This window comes from Macrosteles quadrilineatus, unplaced genomic scaffold (genome assembly GCF_028750875.1).
Source record: "Macrosteles quadrilineatus isolate MER2022 unplaced genomic scaffold, UCM_ALF_1.0 Scaffold_4__1_contigs__length_99947679, whole genome shotgun sequence".
In the NCBI taxonomy this organism is placed as follows: Eukaryota; Metazoa; Arthropoda; class Insecta; order Hemiptera; family Cicadellidae; genus Macrosteles; species Macrosteles quadrilineatus.
In genome coordinates this window covers 22,891,601-22,913,796 of record NW_026542597.1, presented here as the reverse complement: position 1 = coordinate 22,913,796, position 22,196 = coordinate 22,891,601, and the positions used below count along the sequence as shown (strand labels likewise).

The 22,196-nt window shown below is 33.9% G+C and overlaps 1 protein-coding gene across 4 annotated transcripts in view; it reads right to left on the bottom strand.

Moving 5' to 3' along the window:
• Window positions 1–22,196, bottom strand: part of LOC128991392 (eukaryotic translation initiation factor 4 gamma 1-like) — a 106,822-nt gene that overhangs the window by 5,254 nt on the left and 79,372 nt on the right. For all 4 annotated transcript variants that reach the window (XM_054414215.1, XM_054414219.1, XM_054414218.1 and 1 more), the window contains 18 exons: window positions 18,184–18,389; window positions 16,979–17,132; window positions 16,537–16,676; window positions 14,542–14,640; window positions 13,854–14,033; window positions 11,838–11,975; window positions 11,005–11,217; window positions 10,747–10,823; window positions 9,866–10,043; window positions 8,189–8,462; window positions 7,558–7,670; window positions 7,098–7,264; window positions 6,203–6,276; window positions 5,594–5,811; window positions 3,299–3,471; window positions 1,612–1,691; window positions 1,186–1,310; window positions 638–736 (listed from right to left, as the gene is read on the bottom strand). In XM_054414215.1, the coding sequence (XP_054270190.1) occupies window positions 638–736; window positions 1,186–1,310; window positions 1,612–1,691; window positions 3,299–3,471; window positions 5,594–5,811; window positions 6,203–6,276; window positions 7,098–7,264; window positions 7,558–7,670; window positions 8,189–8,462; window positions 9,866–10,043; window positions 10,747–10,823; window positions 11,005–11,217; window positions 11,838–11,975; window positions 13,854–14,033; window positions 14,542–14,640; window positions 16,537–16,676; window positions 16,979–17,132; window positions 18,184–18,389 (2,708 nt within the window). The remainder of the gene's footprint in view (window positions 1–637; window positions 737–1,185; window positions 1,311–1,611; window positions 1,692–3,298; window positions 3,472–5,593; window positions 5,812–6,202; window positions 6,277–7,097; window positions 7,265–7,557; window positions 7,671–8,188; window positions 8,463–9,865; window positions 10,044–10,746; window positions 10,824–11,004; window positions 11,218–11,837; window positions 11,976–13,853; window positions 14,034–14,541; window positions 14,641–16,536; window positions 16,677–16,978; window positions 17,133–18,183; window positions 18,390–22,196) is intronic.

Below are 22,196 nucleotides of genomic sequence, written 5' to 3'. Positions count from 1 at the left end.
CGATACGATATTCGACCAGCGTTGTTCGTGGTGTAGTGGATAGAGTGCTCGGCTGATAACCAAGAGGTCCTTGGTTCGAAACCTACCGGTTTCTTTAACTTTTTGTCCCAGATTTTGCTTTGAATGTAATTCCTTCTTAACTGTACATCTTTTGTTAGAATTTTTGGCATTTGTAATTTTATGTTATCAAGAGAATTGAGCCTTCATTTGAATTTTTTCATTATCAGCAAGTTTGGTTGGTTAGGTTAGGTTATGACAGTAACTGCCGGACGCCTAATCCAGGTCCGGTTACCGGACGCGTATCCTCTGCGTAAAATAAACCAATTTTATTATTGAAACCTGTTATATTTGCAATCCTTATTTTGGCTTAGGTAGAGTGATGCATGGTTTATATATAATTTTCTGAGTTCAACACCAAAACTATTAGCTTATAAGGGAAATTTGCTAATATTTTGCAGAAACCATCGTAATAGGCCACATAATGTCCACAGTTGGCAACTCTGAATATCACTTTAGTTTGGAGCTTTTACTATCACAGTTGTAATTACTGTCATAGTTGTAGATCTCATTTCTATACTTATCAAGTTTAAATAACAACAATAATCTCATTATTAATCAAGATAAGTTAAATACTTACATTTTCTTTAATGAAGGCATCTACATTTAAATCGGCAGGTATAAAGTCTTTGAGGCTCACATTTGACGAGTCCCAAACTTTTCTAACAAAACCTGGTTTCTGTAACACAACATAATTTGTTAGGATTTACATTTTATTGATCTACTAGAAAGACAAAATTTGAGTTAAATAACAAATGACATACAATAGGTACATCAGACTTCCGCGATAATCAAATCCAAACTACAGTGCAACTAAAATTATCCGAACATCAACTATCTGAGTCGCTTACCAAAAGAATTTAAAAACCTTCAAACCACCGTAATAAGAATCGTTGCTAGAGAAGGATTAAGTAGTAATTGGGGCTAAATCCAAAAATCTGACTTGCTGTCTGGTAGACATCATCGTCTCACACGGAAGCATTGTCATAATTTTTTTGCGATCACAACAAAATCTTGCACATCTTTTTACACCCCCCCCCCCCATTTAACTAGGCTGGTTTTCATCAATGTCCAGACACTTTAACAAACCTACATTTGTAATATGGTTCCACCATTAAATAACATTACCTTTTCCTCGGCCAGCAGTTTCAAGATGGGAACGAGCAGCTTGACGGCTGGCCTTGTATTTAATACTGGACTACAAGCAGCCTTGATGTGGCTGAAATTGATTTTCTCCGCAGCAAGAATTGGAACTGGAAACAATAAAAACACAATGTAGTTTCTTGTTTTCACATACCTTGAAGGCATACTAACATAATATAGGCTATGTAAGAAAATAAATGAATAATTGAATAATTTTCAATATTCAATTATTCAGACAAAATATTAAAACAAAATAACTGGTGTGCAATATAATGCATATTTAAAGACACAAAATAGCCTATGTAAAACACAGTGATTGCATTTTTCCATTATTTTGTTTAAACTACACCTTGTTGAGTTCAACAACTTATGGAATAGTAATTTTTCATTAATATAACACTAAAAACCCACCTATAACCTGTGCTTGCAGTTCCCATATCTTGGGAACATCAATTGCTATTTCTTCACTGGCCTCGTAAATCAAGTTAAGCCTGGAAAATTCAAATACATATAATGCAAAACAAGAACTGTAAACTGATAAAGCTATCTGCTTTTATGATGCAATACTCATAATGTAATTTATTTTCATTAGTTGTCAATCCACTACTTTCATCAAAAATGATAATCATCGAATTGCATCAAAGATGACAGTATATATATAATTATATATTTATTCTTAGTGCGGGAAAACAAAGTAGGCCTACTTAAAACATACCAATTCAAAGATGATTTCGTTTTAAATGTGACCCTGATGTAGAATTATTTTAGTAGTCAGGCATAATGTTCCATTTCAAACAAAAATCTTTTGAAATAAAAAAAATATTTTTTTAAGATAAATTAATAATCATCAATCTTTGCTTATGATGCAGTTCTCATAATATAATTTATTTTCATTATTTGTCAATCCACTACTTTCATCAAAAATTATAATCACTGAATTGCATCATGGTTGAAGATATTTGATTTAATTTACCTACTTTGTGTGCTGTAATGCTTGATGGCCATTGAAGCACTGAAAGTACATTTACAACAATGGTGTCAGTTAATATTAGGCTTATGTATTGAGTTGTATTTTTTTTAGTTATGAGGAGTTTGTGTGAACAAATTTGCTTAAAACAACATTATTAAACATATCAGTAATAGCTTTTAACTTATGGCAATCTGTAGGATGCAATTCTCATTATATAATTTACTTTCATTATTTGTCAATCCACTACTTTCATCAAAAATGATAATCACTGAATTGCATCAAGGTTGAAGATATTTGATTTATTTTTCGTACTTTGTGAGATGTATTTTTTCATTGTTATAAAGCATATCAGTAAGCTTTAAACTTATGGCAATCTGTAGGAAGCAATTCTCATAATACAATTTATTTGCATTAGCTTTCAATCCACTACTTTCATTGAAAATCATAACCATTGAATTGCATAGTTAAAAGACATTTTACTGGAAATTTTATTTCCTGTTTAGAATTAGTATGTTAGAACCTATGTAACTGGAATCACTAAAACATCATTCAGCCTTCTACAATCTCCTAGAACGGCATAATTTTGTACAAGAAGTTATTCATTATTACTCTAACATGAAACCAACAAAACAGCAAGGCTTTACATAAAGACAAACTGGGTTAAGGTGATTACTATCGGAAGATAGTTGACCCAAAATATAAATAAGTTTCAATGGAGAAAAAGATAGAGCAGTAGCTTCTGGAGAGTATCAACTTTTTGAAGAGAGTACTTTATACTTTATTCTGAAATGGCGATCATACAAATGTAGGTATTTCAAGCCAAATACGAATGGAGATGAGTGGCTCGATCTTGTAGTCATGTTAGTGTCTAAGGCCGACATGTTCCTTAGACACAGCTGTTAATTAATAGCCCATACAGTATTGGGCAACTAAGGGACCTACAGTTTATAGTGGAATCCGAACTACATTTTTGCCTTGTAATTAAGAAACATAAGCTGTATATAGGGCCTAGCAAGCATAGAGTAAGACAAAGTAATGTCAACAGTACATTTAAAAAACAATTACGATTGCTTTGATTCTTCCTCTAATCTTGGCCGCTTTGTTGAACAAAGAAAGGATGAAACTTACTGATCAACAAAGACTTCAGGTGTGAAGACACCGTAGTCCATGAGGGCAGTGAAAAGTTCTCCGATCCTTTTTTGAGCTCCGGCCTTCTTCTCAAGTGCGAGTTCCAGCCCTCTACTAATAAAGCTGCCAATCTTGTTGTCATGGAATATAGACTCCACATCCACTTTAACATCCTGCATACAATATAAATAGTAATTGAAACATCTTGCAAAGATAGCTAAGCATCATTATTTAAAAAAATTAAAGAGGCCAACTATATTGAAAATAAATAAGAGATGTTGTCCTAATTAGTGATGTGGGCCGGGTAAATACCCAGTGGGTAGGTAAATATAAATTGGGTATTTACCCGGGAATTTACCCCAGGCCCGGGTAAATACCCAAAAACTGGGTATTTATAATTTGTATTAAAGTTAGAGAAGATTTAGATGTTTTTTTGCAATTATCACCCTGTAAGGATAGTAAAATGATGATAAAATGTGTTAATTAAAATTTCATATGGTCACTACTATCATTTTACTTCTGGGTACAATCGCCATAAATACCCAGGTCTGAGCATAAAGCATAATCAGCATAAATACCCTGGTCGCATGGTTGCACTGGTCCTGACTACTTATGATTTTTGATTTCTATGATGGATAGATGAATTTATTTTATTGAAAGTGAAGAAAAATAATTTGCAAAGTAATAATTATCTATTACTTATTTAATACGCAAGGAGATTTTTTGTGACAATTACTCCTCCCAAACTACTGAACCAATTGTCATGTTTTTGGTGTCATTGGAAAGAGAGTTACGTGAACTTTTGCAGGAAACTTTCTTTTTAGGGAAATACTGAGAGAGTGAGGCCCTGAAGCCCTTTAAAGTTTTTAAAACATTGGAAACAAAAATTTTTATGAAACTCCAGCTGTTGTCAGAAATCAAAAGTGAGAAGAAGAGCATGTTAATTATAAACAGTTAATAAGTTTGCTAATTTAACAGTACTGTACCTACATACATTTGCTGACTTGGTTGAAATTCGTTTTAAAATAACGCCTGTAATATTGCCAGCAATTGCTCGAATTCGAGCAACACGAGCAACAGGGACACTAGTTAATTATAAAAATTTAACCTAGTAGTGGCCTAGGCGTGTAAACAACTTAAGAAAATAATGCAAATTCAATCTGTAGGATGGCAGGATTTAATAATATTTTTGTTCTAGATCTTTTGTTGGTAGCCTATCAATGGTATCAAAATAAAAAAAAAACTAATTTCATAAACTTGTGATACAAAACATTTAAATCTATAGCACAATAAATCTTTCAAAACTATATTAAGTTAGACCAAAAAAGAGGAGATAAATTTTTTTAGTAGGTTTATCCAAATATATTATTTTTTCCAACTAAGCGGTAACACAGAAAAGTTTAATTACTTTTAGTATTCTGCCATTCTGCCTTAGGTCTGTCTAGCCTTCCAAGCCATTTATACGATAAAATTTTTTAACCATCATAATTTAATAACAGTAGAAGTAGGTTTAGGTTCATTATTTCTCTGATGAGGTGTTGTCTTGATAAAAAATGAAACCCCATTCTTATTTAGTTTTATTAAAAAAAGTGTTAAATCATTAAATAAAAGGTACTAGCAAAGCTTCAAGTTACTGTAAAAGGTGTTATAGACTATCCTAATTTTTCATGTAATGATAACAATAACATATTTAGGGGTGAATATAAATTAATTTCAATTGATTTCATAAATACCCAAAATACCCGGGTATTTATGGATTTTGGGTATTTACCCGGGTAAATACCCAGGGTATTTACCCTGAGTTTTAAATACCCGGGTATTTTACATCACTAGTCCTAATATATGACTTTTTCAAAGAATATATATTGAATAAAAATTGTCATATTAAATTAGGACGAAATATCAGTTATTTTTGTGTTCTTTTAACCCTTGGACTCATTTTTTTAGGTAAGCTAGCTAAACTGTCTCCTTTCAAACAAGTCTTAATATTGTCCTTAGTTTCAAAGGTTAACTTGTAAATTAAAATCTAGTTTAGCCTACTATCTACATCATATGAATGGTAAAAATATTGTAAATCTACTAGGCAGTTTTCATAGAAATTGCATTTTCATTATGTAATCAATCCACTACTTTCATCAAATCATCAAACTGCGTTTTCATTTAGGTTAACCACTTAGCAACATTTTTATTCCCTGGTTGACAAAGCCATTAGCTCTAAATATTATGTGTGTCACCACTGTTTGTGAGAATAAAAACAATATCGCTAACTGATAGCGTAAATGAAAGATTAATCACCTCAACAGAGGAGAGGTTGCCCAGGTATTCGTCAAAGATGGTCTGCGTTTGCCTTTCGAGCCGCTCCTCGTCAACCTTGTCATCACGTTTGTCTCGTCGCTCTGACTCCTTGTTGTCAGGTTGCCGGGGTACTGAGCTCTCGCGCGAGGCTGGCTGAGACGACAACGGTGTCTGCCTCTCTCGCTGCATGCTGCTGCCTCTCGAGTTGCGGCCGTCCCCTTTCACATTTAAAATGTTTTACGATTTCCATTTAAAATAATTCATTTGTTTGCAGTTTTATTGCAGTGTAGAACTCCAATAACCCTGATCCATTGGGATAAAACCACATACAAGATTGAAAAATAAAAAATTATGAAAGGAAAAGGTAGTTAAGGCAGTAATGACGACTCAACATTTAACTCAATTGCTATTGGCACACATTAAAATCAAAAACTCTGATAACCCTAAGTTTTCAAGCAAATGTCATTCATTTGTTCTCCTTGAGATGAATATTGGAGATCTCCTATAGGTATTGGTTTAATTTAATTCCTACTAAATCTTATCTTCAAGGAATTCAATTTTTCTTGATTTTTCTTCTTCTGGTTTTATTAATTTGTGATTCAATCTTACCTTCAAGGCCTTGCATCATCCTCTGTCGTTCTCTGTCTTTTTCTATTGAAGGAGTGGGTGTCATCCTTCTGTTGCTGAAAAAGATATTCATTAGTTTTACTCTTTATAACAAAAGTTATTGTATATATACATTTTTCTTAATTTTTTCCTCTGAAATAAATACTTTATAGGCTAAAATGTAACTTAAGAAACACGATGCAAATTAACACCATTTAGCTGAGTACATCAATGGCTCAGTCAGTCTTTGTATCATAATGTGACTAACTAAAACATGATTCTCTGACTGAGATATAAAACAGGGATATAAAAAATAAACTGTAAAACATAAAAATTATACAGTTCTCCATAAGAATAACATGGGAATTTTTAATTTAAAGTTTTTTTTTTCTATTTTCTCCGTAACCGTTAGGCGCATAATAACGCTTCAATATACTAAAATTATTTGTTTTTTTTAAGCTCTACAAAATGGTTTGGAAAGAAAATGCTAAATTTTATGTTTTTAGGGTCAAAAATAGGAAAAACCAATTTTTGCCTCATAAAACCCCCCATAAACCCCTGTTCCCATAGTCCGATCATGTTGGTTTGCGAACTTGTTCGAATAAATGTAGGTTTACACGTTTGTACCAAATTTCATCAAAATCGGGCAATTTTTGCTTGAGTTATCGCGCTAACGGACACATATATAAATTTGAACGGATAGTGTTTTGGTCTCTAGGGACCTCAAAACGAAAAAGTAAATCGGTTCTGGGTCCAGGTCTTACCATGAGTACTACGGTAATAGCTTATTCCCTATATGGGAAATTCGCTAAAAATTAAACAATAACATTAGTATTAATTAGATAATGTACAAGTTTAAATAATATTATTTGCCTTATTGTTTGACTGATTTACTTACTTCATGCTGGGTTGAGGAGGTTGTTTCTTCTCTTGTTGAAGGGCAGAGTAGACATTGGTTGTGGTGAATACTGGAGCAGACTTGTTCTCCATGCTCTTTGATGTAGTCTGGAAGATGAACTGTGATCTTCCACCCAAGCTGAGCGAGTTCAGGTCAGCCATCTCGTTCTAAACATTACAATTTTTTTATCCTACGGTCACACTGCTATTCAACCGTGCAAGAATGTTTCCATCCTGAGGTGTCAATGGAATCACTAATACTAAAACATTTCAAACAACACGAAAAACTTAGCGTGAAATTTTCATTATTTTACTGTGCCTGTGCTCAAGTAGGTATCAGCTGAATTTTTATTATAGGTTTCTGTTGAATGAGATTCTAGTCTTTAAATACTGAAGGAGTTGAATTTATAGCATAACAAGACTCTGACGAGATATCAAAAGGTTAAATGGTCATTACATACCTTGACCATGTTTTGCATCTTGGAAGCCTCAAACGCCGGACCCTTGGAATGGAATCTCGAGGAGGGAGCCACACTGACCCATCCGTCATTGTCACTTTGGTTGTTGCCTCCACCTAAAAAAGTTAATTATAGCATACAATGTATTCTATATTTACCTTTGACTAAATGGGACTATCATGTTTGTATAGTACTTAACAATACAATTTGGCAAATCTGATTTCAAATGGACAGTTCTTTATCAAAACAATCTGCTTAAGCTGTTTTTGTGCTCATTTTTGCGTGAACAAAAAGCTGAGGTCGATTTAAACTAAAACAGATGGTTTTGACAGAGACCAGGTTATTTTAACCGCAGACATAAGGTCAGACAATTCAGACAATCCAGATAAGCTCATCAATAAGTTCTTTATCAATGATTCGGTTCCATGTAACCAGATTAAAGAAAATAAAACATAAACTAACCTTAAAATATTCAAAGACATCTGTGTTGCCTTAACAAATGATTTACAATGGTAAATCCTTAGTATGAAGAATCTGAACAAACTGTACAACAAATTTGTATATTGTACAAAGGTTTTATCCATCTGTTTAATAAGTCTACATCTGTTTGTTAAGTGTGGGTTCATTGACTTACGGTTGTTCCGCTTCCTGTCGTCCCCTCGGTCCTGTCGGTTCATCCTAGGAGGCGGATGTTGTTGCAAAGCTATCGACATCTCCATGCTCTCTCTTTCAGCCTCTTTGGTGATCTGTTCTATAGTCTTAGGATTGTTGTCCTCTCTCCTCGGCACCCACTTGCTCTGTCGCAGCTCGATCACATCTTGCAGCATGAACCTCACTCTCGACGATACTTTCGAACCTTCCCTTTTTTGGGCTAACTCTGCCATCCTTTGGAAGTATGGATTTAAAACCTGAATGTAAAGAATTAAAGAAATTTAATTTACAGGGTACTTGTTAATTGTAAGTAATATTTATCAATGTTTTTAGTCATCTTTGAAGAAAGATATTACTTTAACTGAATTAAATTATAGTTAACGTTATCTTTGACTATTGATACAACTAGATATTCCATCGCCAAGTCAAAGTTGTCGCCAGTTTTTTAAATCAAAATCTTTTTATCTCATGTGACCCGCTGACAAATTTTGCTGATCTAAATTACCAATTTCTGTCAAATACACAATGTTTTTCACCAATTCAAACTGATGGAACAATTTATAGCAACTGTTATGGCCCATCAACTATGTCAACAACAAAAAAAAGGCAGACAATGGAATTTTAGACACTAGCGCTTTGTGTTGGCCCACACAACTACGCTCTTTTTTATCAAAAGATTGGGGACCAGCTTATGAATTTGTTATTAGCTTGCTCTTCCAATCGGAATCTAAATAAAAATTAAAAATTGAGAACAGAAAGATTAACACAAGTTTGTGAAATCTACAAACTAACAAAATTACTCTAACAATTATGGCTCTTATTTCAAATTGATGAATATAATTGTTACAGTTCATAATGATGACACACTATTCTACAAACAACACTTTTTAACAAAACATATTTCTGCATAATTTTCCTGAAACTGTTCCGATTGCTTGATATATGTGATATGGAAATTTAAAAGAGACCCCTTGTCGGCGATGCAAAACCAACCTTAATAATAGATTAAGGTTGAAAACATTGAAATCGGGGTTTTATCAATAGTAGTTACCTATATCTTATTTAACAGAGAACAGGACAGTATCATTTAAAATATTGAAAATAAAATAAATCATTTTGTTAGCCTCTCTACAGCACAAGGTACCTCTTGTCGCTACATGTTATTTCACCGTAACGACAAGAGGTCCGATTATATTAACTTTATAAACAGTGTCCAAAAAAGGAATTTCCTGCATTCTAGCGGATATATAGAGAACTACAACAAAGTTCAGTTTAAGGAGAACAAAATATCTTACAAATTTTGCGGTCCCGACAAGAGGTCCCTTTCCTCAAATGTGATTTGTGACGTACTTCGAAAAAACAATTATTTCATGAAAATAACTGTGAGTTCAGAAAAAATTGGTATTACCTTCAAAGAATCTCCATCAATGGCTAGGTTTTTTATTTTTCTGTCATGTGTGAGGTACAATAAAAAAAATAAATAAAATAATAGATGCATGGGGACTTACACCAAGTGATTTGGAATTTAATAAGGAATTCAAATATGTACATAACTCAAAATTGATAATTCCCGACAAGAGGTCCCTTTTAACTTTCCACCATCTTATAAGTTTAACAAAGAAAATAAACATGGAATAAAATCACCTGAAGACACACTTACCCCAGGGGGAGGCTGTTTTTGGTTTTGCTGACCATATTCCAGGTCTTTACCAATTGTAGTTAATAATTTACACAGGCACTCTAGTGACTCCTCATCAGGAGTGCTAAGTAAATGTTCTATACACCTATACATGATTGCCGGGGTCAACATTCCCAGCTTAAATAATTCACCTATAAACCTGTGAACAGAAAATAAACATAATGAACATAAAATTATATAAACAAACAATACATATTCACGTAAAATCCTAGTTCTCGTCTACACTTAGTAGCGTGAAAGAAGATTGTAAAGATTATGTGTAATTGTAATGTATGAAGCAGGCCAAGAGAATTTACTAGTAAGAAAAATTCAAGGTAATGCTTCAATTTAATATAGCACTTAAGGAAGGATTCATTTCAATAATGAAAAACCCTGCTTTCAGTGCATCTAACAATCTGAGATCCTATAAAAGTAAATTACTGTACAACTTTTAATTTGGAAATCATTACATTCAGAACACACTTTGCCGACCTTTCCAGGAGATTAGTAATCTAAATGTAATGTTGTCTAATTGACCATGTAAAGCTGTAGTTCACAAGTTTGGTGCGGTTTATGATTTTTGGCGCAGGATTATTTCCACCAAAGACATCCAAGAATCCAATAATGCTCTTTGACAAATGTTTGCAGAATAATCAAATCTCAGTAGGACATTTAAGTAAAAACTTAAAATGTTCATGGCAATTGAAAGATTAATATCAGACGAAATCAATCAACAGCAATTGCTCCAAATTACTTTAGCACTTCGAGTTAGAGGGTGATCTTATCAAAATTCAGAAAACCCCAGCAATAAAGTGCATTGACATAAAACCAGTGAAGTTACTCACAAACCATTAATAAATTACCTAATATTTCCTACAGACTTCTTTCGCAAAGTCCTTTCTTTTTCTTCATACTGTAACTGCAATTCCTTTTTCTGTTCCTGAAAAACAACAATGAAGCTCGTTAAAGTCGATGGAATAAACTAGTGTATGAGCAACATTGAGTTCAAGAGGCCTAATACGGTTTACAGAGATTCACAGAGTAAACATGCACTAATTTTTGGTGTATAAAACTCACTCTACACTATTCTTGATCCAATGAAATCAAAACATAATACTTACAGGATCAGTACAGTTGTTGATTTCTTTTAACCATTTGGCTGCATCAAGTTCTGACGACTTGTTTCTTTCAAATTCAGTCTGGCACCTTGTAATGAGAAGTTTGCGGAAGTTTACTTTCTGCTCAGCGCCGTTTTCCACTTTGGAAACTTCTATTCTTGAGCACACTTTACACATATTGGCATATGCCTTGGAAAAATTTGGTTCATCCACAGCCTGAAAAATAATCACATATTACAACAAGGTACAACAATTAATAGTTAAATATCAAAATTAAATATGAATACAAACTATTTTTAATAGATTGTTTTGTAGATTGTTTTTATTGAATGTTATTTTTTTGTGGACATGCAGATTAGTCTGTCTCCCATTGCAGGTGCAGGTAAAATATTGGTTAAAAGATCAGTGTTATGAATAGTCATGGTTTCAAAAAGCTACTGGATGTAGCTAAGGATGAACATCTACTGTTATATTTGTAGTCACACAAGGATTCGTCACTCCCAGGGATAGTCCCAGGACTCTAAGGCAAACCTAAAGTAAAAGCAGAGGGTCCAAAAATTGACCCCTGGGGCACTCCATATCGCAGTGTGTGATGTTGAGTTATGATTTGTCTGTTTATTTTATTTGATGTTGTATGATATAATCATCTTCAACAAACCTATTTTGAATATACGATTCAAATCATTGAGTTCTTTTACAAATTCCAAATTTAATTAAAACTTAACAAAATAAAATTTACAGTGAGACAAACTGTAAATGTTGGTTTAAAAACATATTTCTTAATACTTTATTAGATAGTATAATTTAAGTAGACTTTTTTCAAATTACCAACCTACCTTTTCAAAAATTAGGCCAATTACTCCTTTAAGCCTCTCCTCAGAGTTTATTGGAAGAATCATGAACTTCTTCATGAGGGTATCAAACTTCTGTGGAGTCAGCTTGTTGAGGATACCTCGCACATCCTTGTAGAGTTTCTGAAAATACAACACAAATTGGTTAACAGACTATTGGTCATCAACATTCTCTAAACATACTAAAAGACAACGATGAAATGTGTGAGCATTTAGACTTAGGCCAATTCAGCTAGTCAAAATGCTCCTGTAACATAAATAGACAGATATAGTCGTTGAACAAATAAAAAAAAAATAAGAATAAAATAAACGGTATCAGCATTCTGACACATACTTTCTCCCATAAGTTTGTCAACAACCTTTATCATGTGTAAGCGGTGAGAGTAAATATACGGAAATGGGATTTGCACAATTTTCTTCAGAATTTAAAGGAATATAACATACTAAATTGTTATCAAAATCGTTCGGGCCAATTTTGGGGAAATCTGATTTTCCGTTATTTTATGGGGTTTTTATTTCTAAAAAGTGAAAAAAACTATCAAAATTGTAAGGACCATAACATACTATGTTAAATCAAAACCGGATCTTTGTCTAAAACCCTATTTTTCGTTATTTTATGGGGTTTTTATGGGAAAATAACATAATTTACCATAACTTTTGAACCGTAATTTTTACAAAAATGGGATTTGTACCATTTTGTTTAGAATTTAAAGGGCTACAACATACTAAATTTTTATCAAAATCGTTCGGGCCATTTTTGAGAAAATCCGATTTTTCCGGGTTTTTATGGGAAAACCCCCATTAAAAATCAAAATTTCAAAAAAATGAAAAAAACGCCTGGAGATACCATGGATTAGAACCTACATACCAAATTTCATCGAAATCGGACCACAGGTGTAGTCTCTAGCTCTGTACACATCCAGACACACAGACACACAGACACACACACACACACACACACACACACACACACACACACAGACATCACTTCGAAAACCACTTTTTTGGGTCCAGGGGGACCCAAAACGAATATATCCACTCAAAACTCAAACTCAAAAATTTTGACGAAAACAATACTTTCTCCATATACTATGGTATAGGGGGAGAAAGTAAAAAATACCTTATGACAATGAATCACAATCAGTAACGAGGAATTCCATATTTATTTCCACATGAGTTCAGATAGGAAGATTAACATCATATTGTGATTCAACTTAGAGGAAGGAATTATGAAATTTAAACATTCCAATCAAGCTAAAGGCAAGTAATTCAAATATTCATCCAAATAGACATTCCATACCCCATGTTAAAAGTTGTCGTAAGCTTTTAAAGTTTTAAATCAAAATTGTGATAGTTGATGTGAGCCACCGAAAGATTGGGCTGATTGAAATTACTAATATTTGTTCAATACACAAACTTTTTTAACAAATCAAAGTAATAGAAAGACATATTGTGAGTTGTAGCAACTGCTATTATTACTCATCAACAATGTTATAATTATAAACAAAAAAAGGTAGACAATATAATTTCAGACACGAGCACATTCTGTGTCTGGCTCACACAAATATGTTCTTTTTAAATAAACAAATGGCCATAGCTGGAGCTGGTCCATATAGATAAGATGTCTACTTCAGAATCCAATAGCCAATAGTATTACGAAGGATTTGAACTGTTTCACATCTCCAAAGTGCAATGTTTTAACAGATCAATTTTACTTTCTTGTAGTTTTTATGTAGTAATTTTCTATTGGAGTTGATCATTATAAATTTGTAGGCTACAACAAATAATGAATTATTATTTAATTTGTAGACAAGTTAAACCTGGGGATTTAGGCTCTTGTAACAATGTTATTCACAAGTAAAAACTGACAAACATATTCAGTAACGAGGAATTCCATTATAATTCATCACTTGGATCTGGTGGAATAGTTATCATCATAATATGTTCATCAAGTTTTTAACATAAATTGTAAGGTTGTTGATAACCAAACTAACAACATACCTCGGTATCCTTTTGCTCCTCATCTTTCCCAGCATCACTCTCGAGTCGCTGGGGTTTCCAAGCATTCTCTGCAGTCCTGAGTTTAACATCTTCTTGTCGAGAAAGAGACATGTGGATAACTTTGGGGTTTTGATTTTTCCCCCCCTTGCCCTGTTGACTATTTCGTCCCTTGGGCAACGGCTACAAGAACACATCAAACATTTGTAAAGGAAGCTCCAAGTATAAAATGATACAGATAAAATGAAAAGTTAATTTTGGATGTGTTTTGGTCTAATATTAAATATCGAAGAAATACGTCTTAATACAATAGGACCTAAAGATCTAATAAAAATATTGAATTTAGCTAAGTAAAAGTACACAGTTAACTTTTAGCATTTTTACTCCTTGGATCACAAGTTTCTTAACAGAACTAAACACTTTAAGATAACAACTTTTAAGGTGATTTTTATAAGAAATAGTAACACTTTTCAATAACTGTTTTTAATAAACTGTCCTTAAATCGTTAACATTAATCTTGGACAGTCCTCTATATTTACGATAAGAATAATTCATTTGTTAAAAGAACTTTAGGGCAAGCTTTGTAACATATATATGACTTTTTAGAAAATATTTTTATAAAAACGGCTCTCATAACAAAACACCAGAAATCCATACAAAGTTGTTATTCCTAATAAAACAAAATACTCACTCCTCTTTGGCTTTGAGAATTCCTCAAGAATTCAGGCATGAGTCCCCGGAAGTCTGCATTTCTGTTGTTCATGAAATGCATACTCTGGCTGTTTTTGAGCTGTTGGTGAAAAAACCAATTAGAAAAGGGTGGATTACTAAAAAAATTGGAAAAAAATAAGATTCATTACAAGAAAAAATATTGCACACTTGTACAGTTGACATCACTAAAGATCAACAGTACTGTACGGTAATAAATTACTTAAACCCTCCTAGTGTTATGTGTCGTAAAAGCGACTCACAAACACTGTTTACGGCGACGGCTCTGGGACTGACTGAATCGGATTGAACTGGATCGAGTTAGGTATCGTTTTTTTTTCAGCAGATTCAGAGCTTTCTCCTGATGTCTGTTTCTATACGCTTTTCATTTTAGTTCCGAAAATATTGTAGCAGACAGCTGACGTGCGTACTTGTAAACAGCTTGGTTAACCTCGCACTGATAACTTATGTGTTTTAATACGTTTATCATTGTTTTAGTGTTAAAAATCAAAAGTAGTGATATACGTGGTGCATTATAAGAAGATTTAAGTGATTTTGAAGGGCTGGTTGATGATCCTGAAGAAGTAGGTTAGTGATATTGATGTAAATTATCAGCCAGATTCCTAGCTATGGTTAGGCTATGCATTCTTAGCTAAACGCTATGTACCGAAATCTGTTTTTTGCCCATAACTTATTTATTTGCAAACCTACTTCCTTATATTATTATAATTTTGGAATCCTCATAAAATTCTGAACAAAGTGGCTATTTTAAAATATTTGTAGACCTATAAATTATAACAATTTATTGAGCGCAAACATACATTTTTTTAATTTATTTTATAATTTTTGAAAAATGTTAACCCCACAAAAATTGTTGAAAATTTTTTTTGTAATGTTTTATATGTTACATTGAAGCCCATAATTTTCCAAACAAAATGATATATAAAACAGTATACTTTACATTGTTTTTAAGTTTCTAAGATACATTTTAATAAAACCCTGCGATTGCGCAATAAATGGGCGAACATTAAGACCAAGACTAGAGACACTTGGAGGGTTAAAAGCTATAGGTAAATTTAAGTTTTTTTTTTAAATTCCTAGTTTAATGGTCACGATTAAACTAGGAATCAAAAAATCCACTTAAAGCCTAAGGATCCTAGATTTGATTTTACAGGTAACGAACACTTAAAAATAAACATGATAGTAAAAGCGAGAATTTGTTCACGAACAAAAAGTGGTTAAATGTGCTAGATTATCTTCCTCTAATAGCCTTCTTTCGATTTAACACGTTTACTACCACAAGAGTACAAAATATTTTATTCATATGGACCAGCGACACACATATGAGACGGCTGGTTTCTACCCATAGACTGCCGTAGCATATTTGCATTGGTGTTCCAATGTTATCAAAACGCTTATATCTTTGTAATGGTCTATTTTGGGGGCACTGAATTCTCTGCAGTGGTCTAGAGGGATGCCTGACGCACAACTGCATCGCTTTGTCAGTGGATATGATGATTGGTGACACAAAAGGTTATCAACAATATAAAAAAACAAGATTACATTATTTACAAACAAGATTGCAGAGCATTACAAAGTAAATGATCACTGTTTAACAGGTTTTCCCCCGTGGTCTGCGTGTACTGTTAACCAAGTGACAGCCTATGTGTCTATCTATGTGTCTATCGATGTGTGTGGTCTATGTGTAAGATTAAATTTTATACCTTGGTCCGTGGCAATGATCAAGTGAGCGGCGCATGATATATGCGACGCTCGGTAGCCAACGTGTTTAAATAGACTCTAGGTGACATCTCTACAACCCCAAGTAGCATAAATACGTTATTAACCTACTGAAAAAAACCAAGTAAGCCATTCTCAAGTATGATTCTAGCATACATGGTTTTAGTCTTGGAAGGAGATTAACTACTCTTGTATTTTGTTTTTCAATATATTAACTTATACAACAGTCTTTACTGACCAAGCTCGCATCCCGGATGACAGCCACAACATCAGGCAAATTATCAGGCTTCACATTGGACTGAGGCTCTCCCTTCAAGTCCATTAAGAAGTCCCGTTCATATTTCTTTTTGCCATCAGGATTCAGAGGACTCCATTGATCTAAAAAAAAGAAGAATTTAACATCACTGATAATTAGTTAAACCAAGTTTTCATTTTGTTCTCCTGTGATTGTAAAATTGATAGTTTTATTTTTTTAAATCAGTAGACTTTTGATTTTGAAACTGAACCTGTAGTCTTCAGTATACTAGAGTAGTACATTTAATATTTTCGTCAAATAGAAAATCCAGTTTTCCAAACTTATTAGATGTTGTTAGGGCTAGAAAACCTAAAGTAAAAAAAAACTTGCCAAATTAAATGTCTCTTTAAACTATCTAGACAAAACTGAGAACCAACTAATTTACCTCTCGTGTAGCTAAGCCTGAGTGTTAACCGAGGAGGTTTCTTCTCTTCAGTCTTTTCCACATCCTCAATGGTCATGGCTGACACTTTGGCGTTCTCCTCATTCTTAGCGGCTACTAACTTTTCCTGCTTGTCTTCTTTCTCCTCAAGGTCCTCCTGGAAAAGTCCGACCAACAATTACACAATCGGACACAAGCAATAACAATTTACCTTTAACGAGTATATTCATAGAAAACGATAGTTAACTTTAAATCTGACACATTGAAAGGTGGATAACATATTTCTTACATGGGGTAATAGAAACCTAATATGATTTTGCTGCATGCCACCAAAACAATTAACCAGTAAAACGAAATATAAAAAAGGATCTAAAAGAATTACAAGCATAAATACCAACTTACTTTGAAATCAGACTCGTTCAAAGGACCATTTTGAATCAAAGCACAGTTAATGTTAATCCCAACACAGCTCATGTTGATGTGGCTTCAAAAAGCTGATTTCAAGGGGTCGTGAACTGCAAATCTAATCAGGGCGAGTGACTTGACCTTGGGCAAAAGTACACGGGGGCCGGATGATCTCTTCCCATTGGTCTTTTCTGAGCACAGCTTTTTAAACTGGCCCTAGTGATTACTTTAAGATAGTTTTTTATTGAGCTTTCTCTATAATCGTTGAATTGTAGAGGATTAACATGATACTTTTAAATATTAGTAGTAGAAACTCGATAGCAAGCCTCTCATGGGTATTACAAAATAAAACTTGTTATTAAAGTAAGCCTTCTTATTGAGGGTTGCAATAACATGTGACATGATTAAGGGTAATACAAAATACAGTGTATTTAGGGGATTCGAAAATGATACTTATTGTCAAGGGCGACTTGCTTTGTTATTGAGGTTTCACTTATTATTTCTCACTACGTTATGTATGAGAAAGTGTTATCTAGTTTCACAAACTTGTAAAACATGTGCCTCTACAACACAACATGATTAAGCTATAAAAGTAATAGGATCAAGTCAATTAAGAGTGGCAAGTAGAATCCGCGTCCACACCAGAACCTTTCCCTCACGGTTGTTGCTACTGTTATTTCATACAGCCATCTGAACAACTTAATGCTGTTGGATTACCACGACGTCTAGTACTGTCTCCCCCTTCCATCACTACACACCATCCCGGAAACAAACTATACATGTTTCCAATACAATGATGTTACCTTGATCTTATCCTCCAGTGCGGGGACGATGGCAGGCGGAGACGTCGGGGGAGGTGAGGCTGGAGGGGTAGAAGGTCGCTCCTTCTCCTCACTTGTGTCCACGAAGGCGTCCATGTCCGAGCCCTCCTTGTCAACCCCCTTGAGGTTCAACTTCTGGTCCCTCATCTTCTTGTTGCCTTTGGGCTTCTGTCTGGCAGCTTTGCTACCTGTTACAAGCAAACAATTGCTTAAAATGAGAAGAAACATTTAGAATATGGTAGGAAAGTTGAATTTCTCAGGCACTAGTAGAAAATCCCTGCAAAACAAAGGGTTACGTAACATAGGCTAAACACAAACATTTCAGTTTTGGATACTCTCTTGATAAAAAAAACCAGATTGTAAAAAAATAAACTGTTTTAAACACTCAAAAATAATGCAACACATAATAAACAATTATTATCTTAGGACAGGCGTAAAATAATATGTACAGAAGTAAGGTTCTGCCTCATACAAACCACAATATGAGTAAATGTTAAAATATACTCAGACAACAACCTTAAAATTAAATATTTAATTAATTGTACAAAAGCATGACCCAAACATGGGTAGAGCAGTGGTGTCAATGGGGTATACATAATGTTTACAATGGTCGGCGAGCCAAGAACCATTTAGAACCCAGTTTCAAAAATAGCAGACTTGTTCAAACCTGAGTCGGGTTCTAAATATACACGGACAGTCGAGTGAGACAATCCGCTGCACAGCTTCCTCTACTTCGCTGTTTGCTCTTGCCTCTTTGTTTATCACATCTTACCTCGCCAACTTAGAAAGTAGCCTACTATTTTTTTACTTTTATGTTAAATCCTGAGACAGGTTTTGAAATTTCAATAGAAAACATAGTTGACAAAAATGTAACAGCCAGGATCAGTTTTGAAATTTTTTCATAATTAATTGGAATGAAAAAATGGGCAAAAGAAATTAGTCCCTAATCGTATAGAGATCATATCTTTATATACTAATTTTATAGTCATACCACAAAGAAATCATTTAGACTGATACTAAAATAGTAACAATTATAAACATAATTTCTCAATATCTGTCAATTCACTCAAATGCATTAACCAAGAGACAAAGACAATATCCCATGAAAATTCTTTAGTAAAATATTCTCCTATCTATAAAATGTTGGTCAGTTGAAGCTGTCAGTGATGAGTGTTATTAGAGCTGTTATCTCATGCAGATGCACCTGGTTATCAGTTTGTTAGTTCCATGCAGGACTGCAGGAGGGGTGTCTCCTTTACTCACTGGAGCTAGGCAGGTCTACAGGCACATGGTTTATGATCTCAGGATCTATTCCATTATCCATCGAGTACTTGCGGCCATTCTGCTGAGGACGACTCAGACTGCTGTTTCTACTACTGTTGCGGCTGTTGTTGCGACTATTGCGATTGCTGCGACTTCGTCTGTTTTTGCTGCTTCGTGATTGTGATTGTCTTTCCATTGTCCCTTTTTAATTTCACACTTTTACTTTTCTTTGTTTCACACCTCTATCAATATGTACCGTTTGTCACTATTCCATTATGTCTACAGGTCCACTGATTCACATATTCTATCACAGATTTCTTTACCGACTAGAGTTGCTCATCGCTGTTATTTGTTGGGTAGCTAAATTCTTTAAAATAAATTTTTGATAAGTCTTTGAAGTTAGTTGATCAATTTCATTATATGTGGAAAAGCTAAGTAGCCTAAATAAAATAAATATAAATTATATTAACTTATTTTGTATATTATAGTGTGTAATAAGAAAATCTTTAATCCAAAAGCTTCAAAAATATTAACGTTACTTAGTGGATTTTACCTACTAATTAAATCTAATCCAAATATATCCCTCACGACTTTAAACCCTCTAATCAACAGTTGATCGTGTAGGCAGAACTGATTTAGACAAACAGTATGATGGGATTACACAACGTAACTCCAATTTAAAAAAAACTTAAGATCATAATTGTTCTTATTAGTAAAAAAAAATGAAAAAGAAAAGTATATTAGAGTGATTTAAGATTTAAAAAAATATATGTATAATTAAACTGTAGGCTAAACAACTTTGAAAATGTTTAGAAATCCGTACAACCAATAATGTAGCAAATAATCAATTTGATAATGTATACAAAAACTAGCTCTTACATTTCTTATGACTGTATAAAGAAGACGGAATCGCGAATGAAAAACAACTTGCCCTTGGAAACAGATGGTTATCCAATAGCGACCGAAATTCCACAACAGGGTCACACACTTTCCACCAATCAGACTTTAGGAACACACACGGACTAATAAAAAAAGTACAAAAATGAGATCATGTTTGATAAGAAGCGCGTTGTATTGAAATGGTTCACGACAAATTTGGACGTAAGCGCCGAGGTGGGGACAGTCAGCGCCCCATGCGAGGATTTCTCCAACTAAGATCAGCTATTTTGGTCCGTCCCGTCATCATAATGGACCGGCAACAACAAATAAACAGGATCGCGCGAGTGTAAGACATCTATTGTAAGTGGGTCATAAAAACTTAAACACAATTATCAACATAAACGGCATTGATAGCACGTAGTTAATAAATTAACAGTACCAATTCTCAACCAATTTAGGTTTGTCCAAAGCGAAATTTCAAGTTTGAATATTGTATAAGTAGTATTCTTAAATGGGTTTGCCAGCTCAAATAAACAAATTGTTAATTGAATGGTAAAATCGTGTAGGCCCAAAAGGAGTAGGGAATTTTTATTTCGCTGATGTGGCTGCACTGGCGCTGGTGACGTCACACCGGCTCAGCTGGGCAGCTGCAGCTGGTCGGTGGCCTCATTCATTTCGTTAATCCACATCCACATTTTGCTTGCGTCTTTTGAACCTTTCCTTATTTTGTTTAAAAAATAAATTTGTACCAGAAAGGGTAAACCATTATGACCGTCGGGTATTGCATTTGCACTGAGAGGGTTCAGCAAATAAATATGAAAAAATAATATAAAAGCTAACAGAAAATGTAAGAAAAGTCAGTCTGAGATGATTTACCCTACGAATTATCACAGTATGTGAGATGGTAAGACTTAAACCCGGGACTGATAAAGAATATTTGATTACCACGAGACACAGTTGATTCTAACATGTTTATCAGTGCTGCAAGGAATGCACGAGAATGGTAAGATATGAAACTCACTGACGAAAAACTGTTGGGTCGGGCGCAGGCCGAAAGCCACGAATGTTTATCTCTATAAGCTGGGGGGACGTAAGCCACGGCAATTAGGGAGGGTTTGAGTAGTTATAATCCTGGGGACGAAAGCCACGACGGCAGGCCAGGTAGTTGGGAGGGGCGAGGGAGAAACGGGAATCTCTCACATGAACATGGCAATTATAATAATGCAGTAATGGACGCAAATATTTTGCCAAAGCTGTTTGATGATGTCTCAATGAATTTTCAAATACAGTTGTAAGAGCTAAAAATATTGAAGGAGCAGACAAATGAAACCCTAATAACATATTCCATATATATTCTAATAACTTATTGTAAATAAGTTGCTATTTAGAAAGTGAGTAAATCATTTCTTCTATTAAGATTGTGTTTACAATACATTATACCATCGATATATTTCTAGCTACTGTCAACAATGCAACATTAGGCTAAACCTTTGCCTGATTAATTTACAACTGTTTGCAACAACTTATTTTTACTCCCTATGGAATAAAAATGTTACTTTGGACCCGCAACGCATGAGGTATAAATATGAATGTTTTGCTTTATTATGACGAAAACCCCTTATTGTATTGAATATTAAGAAAGATAATATGATTATTTAACGATAAAAGTTCAACTTAAAACTTAAGTTATACAAGGTTTTACGTCGGCACGGAAGTCCAATACATGTTTAGTTTTGTATGTTGTAATGTTGAATGCAATAAGTGATGTGGTATATCTTCTATCACTATTTTTTGTTAAACAATAACTGTGAATATTATTGATATTTAATTTTAAAAATCAAAACAATTACATT